Below are 13,470 nucleotides of genomic sequence, written 5' to 3'. Positions count from 1 at the left end.
TCCCCAGCAGGTGAAGGGTTGACCCTGGAGGAGGGGGAGCGGATCGGCCCAGGCTCCATCATTGTTTGGGATCCCCGAATGCAGCAAACGGGAGAGTTCCCGGCTGGGAGAGGCCCCACTCAGAGGAAGTCGCAGGCCCAGGAGAGCTCCAAGGGCTCCTTTTGGAGCACTGTGTGCAGGGCCCCAAGAGAGGGGCTGCAGTCCCAGCAATGGCTCATCCTGGCCGCACTTGGCATCAACAGCTTTCTTTGGCAGTGTGAGAACAGGGATGTTGTGTTACTGAGATAACAAAAACAGTTCCCAGGGCTGCTGCTCCAGAAAGCAGGAGCTGGTTGCGCAGCAGCAGTGCCTGGAGCAGACAGTGTTTGTGATGAGCTGCGGAGGGGTTGAGCCCAGGGACTGTTGGCCAAGGCCGAGCCCCAAGGAGCTGGCAGGGCGGCCTGAGAAGGGGAGGGGGGAATGCAGCAGCACAGGGCCCATGGAACCAAGGGACCATTGTGACACTGTGGGGCCCTGTGAGACCAAGGGACCATTGTGACTCCGTGGGACCTCATGGAATCATGGAGAGCACTGCGACATTGCTGGGCCTCATGGAACCAAAGGGACAGTACTGACACTGTGTGGCTCCATGGAATGTAGGGATCATTGTGACATTGAGAGGCCCCATCAAACCAAGGGGCCATTGTGACACTGCAAGACCCCATGGAGCCAACAGTCCGTTGTGACATTGCAAGACCTCATAGAACCTAATGGAGAGACCATTTGGGCACTGCAGAGCCTCATGGAACCAAGGTCCATTTTGACACTGAGGGAATCCATAGAATCATTGGGACACTGTGAGGCCCTATGGAATAAGGAAAGCATTGTGACACTCTGAAGCCTCATGGAACCAGTGAGACCATTGTGACCCTGGGGATCCTCACAGAACCAAGAAGACCATTGTGATACTGTGGGGCCTTGTGAAACCAAGAGGCCTTTGTGACACTTCAGGGCTGCATGGAACCAAAGGTCCAGGGTGATATTGCAAGGCCTCATGACATCAGTGGTCCATTGTGACACTGGGCAACCAAAGGAGACCATTGTGACACTGCAGGCTGCATAGAACCGAGGGGCCATGGTGACATTGTGGAACTCCATCGAACCAAGGGTTCATTGTGACACTGCAGGCTTCAGAGAACCAAAGCTCCAGGGTGACACAGAGTGGCTTCCTGTTATCAATTGTCCATTGTGACACTGTGCAGCCAAAGGGAGACCATTGTGACACCACAAACCCCCAGGATCCAAAGGTCAATTGTACATTGCAGGCTGCTTGGTACAGAGGAATCGTGTGTCATTGTAGGGCCTGGGGAACTGTCGGGATCATTAGCTTGTCAGAGTGACCCCGAGAAAAGTTTGAAAGTCTCTTTTCCCAGCCCGGTGCTTGAAGAAGGAGTCAGGGCTCTTAATTTCTCGGTCTCAGGGTTGTTTATTTTATCTTATCTGTTAAAAATTTTCTAGTGCCCTGCTGAGGTCAGCTCACAAAGACAGTCCAAAGCATTCTGCCTGCCCACAGGGCGGTGTTATGTTTTTATACAAAAACTATGTATACAATGTTCACAATTACTTTCCAAAACCTATCACCTATGTTAGACATTGAGCTTCTACTCTAAACCAATCTGTAAGTGCCAACACCACAGCAGAAGATGGAGGCCAAGAAGAAGGAGAAAGGCTGGACACACTTAGTTCCCTCCATCTTGCCCCCATACCAAAAACGCAAAAATCTACTTTTCCACCCTGTGAAAACTTCACTAATATTCTATTTAAACTGTTGTGGCTTGCTGATCTTCATACAAGGTTGGTAATTTGCTCCACGGTCATAATCAAAACCACAGGGGCATTTTGGGCTCTGTGCCAGGGTCTCTGAGACCCCTGACAGGGGTCTTGGCTGCTCAGGACAGCCAGAGGGATGTCCTGGGTCCTGACAGGGAACCACAGAGACCATTGTGACACTGCAGGGACTCATGGAATCATTGGGACCATTGTGACACTGTGGGGCCTTATGGAACCAAGGCGCCATTGTGACACTATGGAGCACCATAAAGCCAAGGGAACACAGAACAGGTCTGGCTGGTTTTGCCTCCCATGGACTGCCTGACTGGTCCAACTGATCTTGGCATGTGGAAGGTTGCTTCTCATCTGCTGCTGAAATACTGGGGCTCTGTGCTTTCCTTCTGATGGAAAAGAACTGTCCTTCTTCTCCAGGCACCCATGGCCTGAATTGAGATTTCACCTCCAAACTTCCTTTTATCCAGGGATTGTTCCCTGGAATATTGCCAGGACAAGTTTTTCTGGCAGTGGTTTTGCAAGGGTCACCTCTCATCTTTCCCCAAAACACTGGGGAAGGCTCCGTGTTTTCCTTTCCACAGGAAAGAATTGTGCTGCATCTCCGGGTTTCCATGGGTGAGATTGGTGCTTCACCTCCACAACTCCCTAGATCCAAAGACTGCTTCCCGACAAAATCTGCCATTCCTGACAAGTCTGGCTGGCCTTGGCCTAGTGAGCCTTTCAGCTGCTTTCCAAAAACTGGGTCTCTGTGCTTTCCTACCTATGGAACTGTCCTTCTCAGCCAGGTGCCCATGGCCAGAACTGGGGTTCCACTTCCAACATTGCCTGTTGTGAAAGACTGGAGGAGATTGTTGGATACAAACTTTTCATGTGTGAGGGAAGGAAGAGGCAGGTCCAGACCCTGCCCTGGAGCCCCAATCCCCCCAGAGCCTCTATCCCAGCCCAGCAGTGTCTGCCAGTCCCTGGCACAGCACAGGCAATGCTCCACAGCCACCTCTGCAGCCCCCAGCCCAGCTCCTGAGGGACCAAATGAGCCCAAGGCCCACCTGGGGGAAGGGCCCAGGAAGACCAAGGGGTATTTGAGGCTCACCACAAGGCAAGCACACATCTTGACCCTGCCTCCTCTTGGAATTTCCATCTGAACACTGCTGGAATCCAGGAATTGGTAGCTCTGTGTGTGCTTCTCTAAATCTTTTTTGTCTTTCTCTCTTTCCATGTCTTCTTATGTTTCTTTGCTTCTGCAGATATTGAATAACATGAAATTGAACAGGCTTAGAGTTTGTGAAGTCAAATGGGCCAAGTCAATGCTTTGAGATGTGTTTTTTGTTGATTGAATGTCTGTTGTAGTTTGACATGAGAAGAATTTTAAAAAGTAATACAAAAATTTTGTGTAACTGACAATCTGTTTAAACACAAAGACACTGAACACGCCTCTGTGATCACATAGGTAAAGATGAAAAAACCCAGGAACCTCCTCTTTCTTTTCCAGTCAACAAAGAAGCAGCGGGCCCTGGCCCCAGCCCCCATTTCAACCAAACCAAACCAAACCAAGCAACCCTGCCGTGGGCTGAGCCCCTTCCCCCTCCCCAGGCTGCCCCGTCCCCCCGCCATTGGTGTCATTCTAACCAAACCAAACCCCAACAGCTACCAAAAAGGAAAAAAAAGAGGCTACAAAACCCCAACCAGAAAAAAGCTAGCCACAGCTATTAAAATCTTACCATCAAGTCCCCTCCCCCAAGACAATTAAAACTAAAACCCCCAGAACCTACAACCCACACAAAATAACCCTATAACTAATATTAAACACAATAAAAAGCCCCAAACCAGTCATAAAAGCAATCCTAATACAACTCAACCACAACTTCCCCCACAAGTTATCAGCGGGTCAGGTGTAAATCCTTTCAATACTTCAACCCTCCCTCAACTAAAATAAAAAAATTAAAAAAACCAACCAAAAAAAAAACCCATAAAAACATAAAAGTCAGTAAAAAGTTAAATCCCTCCCCCAAAAAAGAAGAAAAAATACCTTTATCTTAAAACTAAAATCTTCTTATTAACTATAAAGAAAAAACTCTTTTTCTTAATAACACATAAAACTATAAAAAATTCAAATTATTCAAAATATTTCAAATTAATCAAAGAAAAACCTGCATGTTAAATAAATAAATGTTAAAATAACTGTAATTTTACAAAACAGGGGGAAAAAAAGGTAATCCAGTATCCCCAAGAGAAGATCTCCATTGTCAGAGATAAAAATAATTTAAAAATAAAAAATAAAAAAAATTACCTTTAAACAACTCATCTTTAAAACAATACCCCTTAATTTGACATGACCCATCAACAAGCTGTAAAAAAGCTTGTAGTAATAAAAACAACATCACAATAACAAAGATCCCGAGACAACTGTTATCCATGACAAAACTAAGAACAAAAAACAACCTATTTTTTCCTCTTGTAAAAAAATCTCCTTAACCTTATAAGAAAAACTTCTCCCCACAGTAAACTAAAAAAGTTGATTCTAGAAATAGTGAACTGACTAGAAATTTCTAGTTTACTTTCTTTACATTTTCAGTAAAATGAAAAAGATGTAAAGAAACAAAAATTATTCTAAAAAATTTATTTTAATTCTTACTACCTTTTATTTAATTTTACTTTTAATAAATTTTTTTTCATACCCTTTTAAAATTTTAAGCCCACTATACCTTTCTTGTAATCCTATCTCAAAATAAGATAAATACATAAATAATTACCCAGCACTAAAACCCAACATATTCATCAGTACATTAATTAGGACATCTCAAGATTAGAAAGATCTATAATTAACATACAAAAAGCACTACAGTGCCATAAAAAACATTTTGTCAAAGCTTCTCTGATTTTCCAAAATTGCCAGTAAAGCCTGTTTTGTTGTTTTGAGTTCCAGAGAATCCCCAGTTCGTATATCTCTAGGGAGTCCAGCTCACAGTACCCAAGCAATTGTAATTCTTTTCAAATGTCTCCTTGAGAGAATTGTTTGGCGTTTAGGGGGCAGGGCTTGTGTGTCCTGCTTGGCCCAGCCCAGGCAGGGCTTTCCCAGCCACATTCCACACTCCATTTCCCAGCTAGAGCCGCTGGTGCCTCTGAGTTGTGCTGCCCCAGCCCCAGGGACGCTCTCCTTGTCTGCCCATTCCCCCACGGTCTCTGGGCAGGGATGGCCTCAGTGGGGGCTGCTGACATCCTCAGCACCTTGGAGGCTGCTGCTGAATTTTCCTGCTCCAGAGGCTTGTTCAGCCTGCAGCTCTTCAGTGCAGGAATTCAGTGTCTCAGGGCTCATTAAAATTCAGAACACCTTAACAACCAAAGCCTCTGGGAATAATTTGATTTCGGTTTCCAAATCTTGTGTGGTTAAAAAGAGAGATTTCAGAAGTGCATTCAACTGAATATGTTCTATTTAAAAATACTGTGAGAAAACATTTTTTTGGACCTGTTTATTTTTTTTTTTTTTTTGTGTTAATAGCAATCTCCACTTGACATTGAAACCAAGTACCTCCTCATGCAGTTTGAAGATATAAAAATCAAGACCTTTCATGGCTGACAATCAATCAGACTCTGTCCCTATCCCCACCCCACCATTTCCCCCATCCAAGCCCTGGCACTCAGAGCAGCCTTGTGCAAATCTGAGCTCCCTCCAGCCCAGGCAGCACCTGCAGCTTTCAGCTCCTTGGCTCCAGCTCCCACCTGCTTTCCTTGGAGAAGGAGCTGCCCAAGGCACAGAGGGATGTTCATTTCTTCTCAGCCAACAAAGCCAAGGGAAGGCACAGCTCCATCAAATGCAAAAGTCATTCCTCTGCTGGGCTCTGCCCTGCCCCTGATCCCCACAGCCTGTCCTGTTTCCTTCATCCCTCCTTTGTCAGGGACTTTGTGGTACAAGGGAGCTCTGCTCTAGCTACAGGGGGAGGTCCAGGTGCCACCACTGGAGTGGGAATCACAACTCATCATGTCTGTGTCCTTTTGGGGGTCAGGAACTGGTGAGACTCAGAGGCACAGAAAGTTTTTCTTCATGGCCTACAGACCATAGTGGAACAGGACACAATTTAATATCAATCACACTCTTCCCTGAGCTATGTACAACACCCCAGCAGTATCTGATGAGTCCACCATCCACAAGTGATTTCCGTACCAGAATTATTTAGACAAACATGGTTCTATGATTGATGTAAACAGAATTAAGTTCTTGTATCAGGATGCTCACCTAGATTGGGTGCAAAGCAGCTCAAACAATTCCTGATTTGCAAAGCTGTCAGTGGTGGATGGAGAAGGGAAGTCAGGCTGCTTTTGGTGTTGAGGAAACGCTGAAACCAGCCTGACTAATTTCATCTCCTCCTGTCCTGGCTGATCTCCTCTCTTTCCCCTTCTTCCCATTGGCTTTTTCTTTTCCCCCCAGCCCCCTGTCAAGAGCCTGGCTCTGTGTTCTCCATCCCCTCCTCACTGGCACTGCCAGGCTGGGATGAGGAGCCCCTCAGCCTTCCCTGCTCTGGGCTGGACAAGCCCAGCTCCCTCAGCCTCTGCTCACAGCCCAAGGGCTCCAGCCCCACCTTGGAGGCCCTTCCCAGACCCTGCTCCAGCTGTCAGACATCTTTCCTGCCCTGGGGAACCCAACCCAGGCCACAGTGACCTGGATAATCCACGTCCTTGATGTCCTGGTCACACAGCCCTGGCCCCTTGTCCCCATGTCAGGCTCTGGGGTGGATCCTGTGGAACATCCTTTGGTGGAGGCTGAGACGAATTGGGGATCCATTCTGAATTAGGTGAAGTGCCGGGAAGAGGTGAGAGGTCTGTGGGGCCAAAGCTGAAGGAAAGGCCGCATTCCAGAGACAGCAAGGAGACAGAGAAAGGAAAACAGAAATTACCGCAAGGTCGATCTGCCCCAGACCTAGGAATTCCTCTGATAAAGAAGAACTAGTGCTAAATGTCACGCGGAATGAATATGTATGAACTTATTGTGAAACTGTATGCATATGCATTTGGGAGGGGGATAAAAGAAGACCCGAGGTCTTCAGAGGTACGCTTGCCTATTGGGGAGGCTTGCGTCCGGCGCGTGTCGTAATAAAGCATACCGAACTTTACAACTTTTACGAAGTTGGGAGGTTTCATCTTTTCTCTGCAAAACAAGGCTGTGGCTCCAGGTGGGCCAGGGGGATCCCGGGGGACAGGGACCCAGCTGGGCATGGACAGCATTGGACTTGTTGGGAGAAACTGTGAGGGGGAGCTGGGGCGGAGTGACCAACCCAGCGACCTGACACAGCCCTGCTGGGATGTCACACAGCCCCTCTGTGATGTCACACAGCTGGTCTCTGATGTCACAGCCTGCTCTGTGATGTCACAGCCCATTCTCCAATGTCACACAGCTGATCTCTGATGGTTGGTCACAGCTGGTCACAGCCAACTCTGTGATGTCACAGTCTGCTCTGTGATGTCAGACCTCTGCCCTCTGATGTCACAGATGGCTCTGTGATATCACAGGGGCAGTATATGATGTCATAGCTGCTCAAACACCTCACATAACCCACTCTGTGATATCATAGCCCACTCTGTCACCTCATGTTACCAGATGATAAATTGTCTCCACCAGGTGAGCTGACACCCGGACCTTGTTCTCCAAAACCCCAGGCCTGTGGAAACCACACAATGCCCATTGTGTGAGAAGGGGAACTGGAAGTTCAGCAGCCTCAGTGTCCTGCCAGCTCAGCCAGACCCACTGCAACATTGAGATCCACAACCACCAGGGACCACCAGAGAGACCCCAAGACAGAACAACACATGGGTGAAGGGGAGGGGAAATATGTGAATGATTTTGGGGAAACCATTATCATATTTATGTTTAGTCTGGGAAAATCAATGAATATGTGTGCAATATACAGAATATAAACAGAAACTTTCCTTCACTCAGCCTGCAGGGCTTAGGGAGGAGCTGTCCCCCGTGCATCCCCCTGAATAAATAATGCTGCTTTTTAATGCTGCATTGGGGTTAAGGAGTTTTCTATTTTACCAAATTTTTGGTAACACTCCCACTGCCAAGGAAAGTTCTGTCTGCTGCTGTTCACAAACACAGAAGGGCTGGTGGCAGATGTTGGGCTCAGAGGTTGCCTGGGGCACAGTGACCATGAAATAAATAAGTTTTCAATGTTCTGGGAAAGAAGGAGGGGCAGCAACAAAACTTCTACACTGGAATTAGGAAGGGCAGACTTTAACCTGTTTAGGATGCTGATTTTGGGAGTACCGAATCAGGTCCTGATTTTTTGAAGAAAAACATCCCTTAAAAACAAAGGGGTCCAGGAAGGATGGACATGTTTCACAGAAGTAATCTTAAGGGGAAGGAGCAGCCTGTCTCAATGTGGCAAAAGATGAGCTAGTGCGGAAAATGACTGGCCTGGCTGCCCATGGACCTTTTGTGGGAACTCAAGGGTAACAAGAGGTGCATCAACTTTGGACAGAAGGTCAAGCAGCTTAGGAAATGTTTAAGGATGTTGTGAAGTCATGCAGAAAAAAAGTCAAGAGGTGAAAGCTCAATTAGAGTTTAACCTGATCACTTCTGTAAAAAAAAAATATAGACAAAGTTTCCACAATTAAATTAATAGCAAAACATGGGATTAGGAGAACCTCTACTCTTTATTGGATGCAGTGGGGAATATAGAAACTAAAGATAAGGAGAAGGCAGAGCTACTTAACATTTCGTTTCTCTCAATTTTCGATATTAGGGCAGGCTGTCCTCAGGACAAGTGCTCTGCTGAGCTGGTAGATGGGCACAGGGAAGAGAACAGACCCCCGTAATCCAGGGGGGAGCAGTTGGTGACCTGCTGAGCCCCTCAGATGCTCACAGGTGTGTGGGATCAGATGGGATCCATCCCAGGGGGATGAGGGAGCTGTGGATGAGCTCCCCAAGCTGCTCTCCATCATTCACCATCAGTGCTGGCTCAGCAGGGAGGGCCCAGAGCACTGGAGGTGCCAGTGTGAGCCCATCCCCAAGAAGGGCTGGAAGGAGGATCTGGGGAACTCCAGGCCTATCAGCCTGACCTGGGTGCCCAGCAAGGTTATGGAACAGATGACCTTGAGTGCCATCACAGGGCACCCACAGGATGGCCAAGGGATCAGAGCCAGCCAGCGTGGATTTCAATGTCTGCACTGATGATCTGCATGAGGGGACTGAGTCCAGCATCAGCAAATTTGCAGATGACACCAAGCTGGGTGTGAGTGTGGATCTGCTGGAGGGTAGGTGGGCTCTGCAGAGGGCCCTGGACAGGCTGGATCCAGGAACCAAATCCAACAAGGTGAGGTTTAACAAGTCCAAGTGCTGGGCCCTGCATGTTGGCCACAACAACCCCTGCAGTGCTACAGGCTGGGAACAGAGTGGCTGGAGAGCAGCCAGGCAGAAAGGGACATGCAGGGACTGATGGACAGCAGGCTGGACATGAGCCAGCAGAGTGCCCAGGTGGCCAAGAAGGCCAATGGCTCCTGGCCTGGGTCAGGAATGGTGTGGCCAGCAGGAGCAGGGCAGTGATTCTTCCCCTTTGCTTAGCACTGCTTGGGCAGCACCTCAAGTGCTGTGTTCAGTTGTGGGTCCCCCAATTTAGGAAGGACATGGAGGGGCTGGAGCGTGTCCAGAGAAGGGCAACAGGGCTGGGGCTGGAGCGTGTCCAGAGAAGGGCAACAGGGCTGGGAAGGCGTCTGGAACACAAACTACCAACTCCTGTGAAGAGCAGCTGAGGGACCTGCAGTTGTTTATCCTGGGTAAAAGGAGGCTCAGGGGAGACAAGGCAGTGTCAGGGCACAGGTTGGACTTGATGATCTCCAAGGTCTTATCCAACATCGCTGATTCTGTGACTCTCTGGAACCACCCTTGGAGCAGTTGCAGGAGGAGCCCTGGGCCTCCTCTTCAGAAGCTCTAGCAGCCCAGGTCCCTCAGCTTCTCCTGCCAGCCCCAAAGCCCATCCTGTCAGTCCAGCAGAGCCTCTGCAGCCCCTCCTCACTGCCCAGAACCAGGAGCCCCAGAGCCAGACACAGCAGCCCAGATGTGCCCCCCTGGCCTGGGGTGCCTCTGGCAAGGGAGCAGCACCAGGCACTGCAGGAGCCTGCAGAAAATTCCTGCAGCACTTGTAGGATGATCCTGCTGCCCAAGGGACGTTCCCATGGTGCCAAGTTAGGAACTGCAATGGGAGTGGGGCCAGAGAGGAAAGGGCAAACAGGGATGGGCTGTTTGCAGGGCAGGGAAGAGGGGTGGGAAATAAGAAGAAATGTGTTGTAGGAAGCGTAAAGAAAGCAAAGAAATTTGTAGCAGGAAGAGTAAAGAAAGCAAAGAGTAAAGAAAGTAAAGGAAAGTGAAGCCAAGGAAATGCTCAGGGCAGTTTGGGGGTGGCTGCCAGGCAGCCCTGGCTCTGAGCAACAGCGTCTGCAGTGGGACAGGAAACTCCCAGCTGATGGGAACAAACTTTCTGGCTGACTGCAGATGCCACAACAAACCTGAGTGGTTTCCCTGGTGACCCCACAGCCCTTGCTGGCCCCAGGGGCTGTGATGGCATTTGTGCTGCCTCAGGTTCATGTCCCCACACCAACAGCATGGGTGTGCTCCCCCTGCTGTGTGCAATGCAAACAGGGGCTCCTCAGCCAGTGTTGCCGTGTCTGTGCCTGCAAGGATGGGGCACCTGTGTGAGCTGGGGGAGAGGCCAGGTCTGCAGAGGGGGGATGTTGTTGGCAGCTCCATGAGGATGCCCTGGGATGCTGCCCTGGGCTGTGCAGCACACTGGGGATAGATCAGCCCCTGCTCTGCTGCTCCTTCCCATCTGCCCCAGGGCCCTTGCAGAGCCCCAGCCATGCTGTTTGCCCCCAGCCTGCCCACAGCCAGCCTGGGGCTGCTCACAGGACTTTTCTGTGCTGAGCATTGGCCTGGGCGTGTTCTTGAGAGAGCCTGGGCAAGGAGCCTGGAGCCCCCAGGGCCTGGGCTGAGGGGTCACTGCTGCCCCAGCAGTGCCCATGGCCTGTCCCTGCTGCAGCCCCGGCACTGCCACCCCCAGGGCTGTGCCCGGCCCCGAGAGCACTCAGGCCCTACAGTAACACCAGGGCCACCAGGGCAGTGGGGCAGGGCCACGGCAGCAGCACTGGCAACACCAAGTTGGCACAAACAATGACATCACTTTGTAGAAAATATTTAAAATTTTAAACAAGGACAAAGAACCTCCAAAATGAAAATAACAAGAAGTATTAAAGGTTACTTTTATTACAAGTGATTTGCAAATACTGGCCAGAGGTTTAATGTTCTAGAAACCATCCAGTCCTCAGTCTCCAAACTGCAGCCTTGAGCTCCTGGTTCCTCAGGCTGTAGATGAGGGGGTTCAGGGCTGGAGGCACCACTGAGTACAGAACTGACAGGGCCAGATCCAGGGATGGGGAGGAGATGGAGGGGGGCTTCAGGTAGGCAAACGTGCCAGTGCTATAGAAAAGAGAGACCACGGCCAGGTGAGGGAGGCAGGTGGAAAAGGCTTTGTGCCGTCCCTGCTCAGAGGGGATCCTCAGCACAGCCCTGAAGATCTGCATATAGGAGAAAACAATGAACACAAAACAACCAAATGATAAACAGGCACTAACAGCAAGCAGCCCAAATTCCCTAAGGTAGGATTTGGAGCAGGAGAGTTTGAGGATCTGAGGGATTTCACAGAAGAACTGGCCCAGGACATTGCCATGGCACAGGGGCAGGGAAAATGTATTGGCTGTGTGCAGCAAAGCATTGAGAAAGGCACTGGCCCAGGCAGCTGCTGCCATGTGGGCACAAGCTCTGCTGCCCAGGAGGGTCCCGTAGTGCAGGGGTTTGCAGATGGACACGTAGCGGTCGTAGCACATGATGGTCAGGAGACAAATCTCTGTTGCAAGAAAAAAAAAAATCAGAAAGACTTGGGCAGCACATCCTGTGTAGGAGATGTCCCTGGTGTCCCAGAGGGAATTGTGCATGGCTTTGGGGACAGTTGTGCAGATGGAGCCCAGGTCGCTGAGGGCCAGGTTGAGCAGGAAGAAGAACATGGGCGTGTGCAGGTGGTGGTCACAGGCTACGGCGCTGATGATGAGGCCGTTGCCCAGGAGGGCAGCCAGGGAGATGCCCAGCAAGAGGCAGAAGTGCAGGAGCTGCAGCTGCCACGTGTCTGCCAATGCCAGCAGGAGGAAGTGGCTGATGGAGCTGCTGTTGGACATTTGCTGCCGCTGGCCATGGGGACCTGTTCATGAAGAAAGGACAGCAAAGATTTAGAGGAGGTACCTGTCACCAAAATAAAAGCCATTTCCCATATACCCTCCTCTGGAATAGACACACACACTCTTTTTTGTTTTTCTTTGGTGTTCTGGGGTTCTTTTAAAAAGCTTCTCCCTTTCTCTGCTGCTGTTCTTGGATATCAGAAAGCCTCAGAATTTCCGCTGCCCCCAGGGAAACAGAGTGCATTCTGTGAGGCAAAGTGATGAATGTAAAGTGCGGGTAGATGGTCTCACATTCTGACCTGTTCAGAGTTTCTCTGCGCTTTAACCTTTCTCAGGTGGAGGGGGGCCACATTCCAATGATTCCCCTATAATGTCACCAGGTCCTGGTGAGAGCAGATGGATCCACCACAGCCCAGCTCCACATTTGAAGCCAAAACCTCATATTGCTCATTTTCCAACCCAGAAGCATTTTCAGTGTCAGAACACCTCTGCATCTCCTCTTAAATCTTATAACTCAGAGATGCTCTAGGACAGATTTGCACCCTGGATTGAAGCTCCCAGCTTGGACTGAAATCTCAGGGACACTCCCAAGTGTCCTTATGCTGACATTGGATGAAGGGAGATGCAGCTCCTTCCCTGGCTGCACTGACAGCATTGCCCAGAGCCGGGCAGTGGGGACAGCGTCACCCTGAGCCAGCTGTGCCCCCTGCCAGAGCCCCCAGGGCCAGTCAGCTGCTCCCAGCCCTGTGCTCTGCAGAGGGAACTGGGCCCGGGGCTGCAGAGCTGCTCCACGGCTCTGCTGCAGCTCTGCCTGCACAGGAAGGGCTGCACGCCTTGGAGCCCCAGCCCTGAGGACAGAGGCTTGGCTGGGGGCACAGGAGGGAGGGGGCTTGTTCAGAGGGAGGGGCTGCACTGGAGGGGATCCTGTGGGCATCTCTAAACTCTCCCTGCCACAGCATTGCTGGGTGTTGTTTTGTCTCCTTGCCTGATCTTCTCTCTGCTTCCTGGAGATTTCCCTCCTGCAGGTGTTTCCCTGTGCCTGATCACTCCTTGCCAGCACTCACAGACCACAAAACTCTGTGAACTTATTGATCACTTAAAGTAACAGTTCAGATGTCTCAGGAATTTGTCAAAATTCATAATCAACCTTTAATATTTATCTCTCCTCCCTGCCATTCTCCACGCGTAGGAAACTGAGGACAAAGTATTAGGAAATGTCCTTTTTTTTGCCAAAATCTTTATCTTGGAAATATTGTATGACTGATCAGAACCCCTCAGAATTTTAGACCTTCACGAGCATTTCACCTCCCCTGCACCAGAAATACCCAGAGTTGTACTCACAGAGTCTGTAGGCAGTAGGATGTTCCAGCTTTAGGAGTTCACTGCAGGTGCTGCAGCTGCATTGTGCTGCAGCCAGAGGTTCCTGTGCCA

The 13,470-nt window shown here is 49.9% G+C and overlaps 2 protein-coding genes across 2 annotated transcripts; both read right to left on the bottom strand.

Moving 5' to 3' along the window:
• Window positions 1-11,175: 11,175 nt before the first annotated feature.
• Window positions 11,176-11,694, bottom strand: LOC134420502 (olfactory receptor 14J1-like; the record flags this gene model as incomplete). Its single annotated transcript, XM_063160661.1, has 1 exon — window positions 11,176-11,694. A coding segment is annotated over exon 1 (519 nt), but the record flags the coding sequence as incomplete, so codon positions are not given.
• A 99-nt stretch (window positions 11,695-11,793) lies between these two features.
• On the bottom strand, window positions 11,794-12,039 carry LOC134420503 (olfactory receptor 14I1-like; the record flags this gene model as incomplete). Its single annotated transcript, XM_063160662.1, has 1 exon — window positions 11,794-12,039. A coding segment is annotated over exon 1 (246 nt), but the record flags the coding sequence as incomplete, so codon positions are not given.
• Between the last annotated feature and the right edge of the window lie 1,431 nt (window positions 12,040-13,470).

Source organism: Melospiza melodia, chromosome 7 (genome assembly GCF_035770615.1).
Source record: "Melospiza melodia melodia isolate bMelMel2 chromosome 7, bMelMel2.pri, whole genome shotgun sequence".
In the NCBI taxonomy this organism is placed as follows: domain Eukaryota; kingdom Metazoa; phylum Chordata; class Aves; order Passeriformes; family Passerellidae; genus Melospiza; species Melospiza melodia.
The sequence above is the reverse complement of the archived record's forward strand: the minus strand, read 5'-3'. Positions and strand labels throughout refer to the sequence as shown.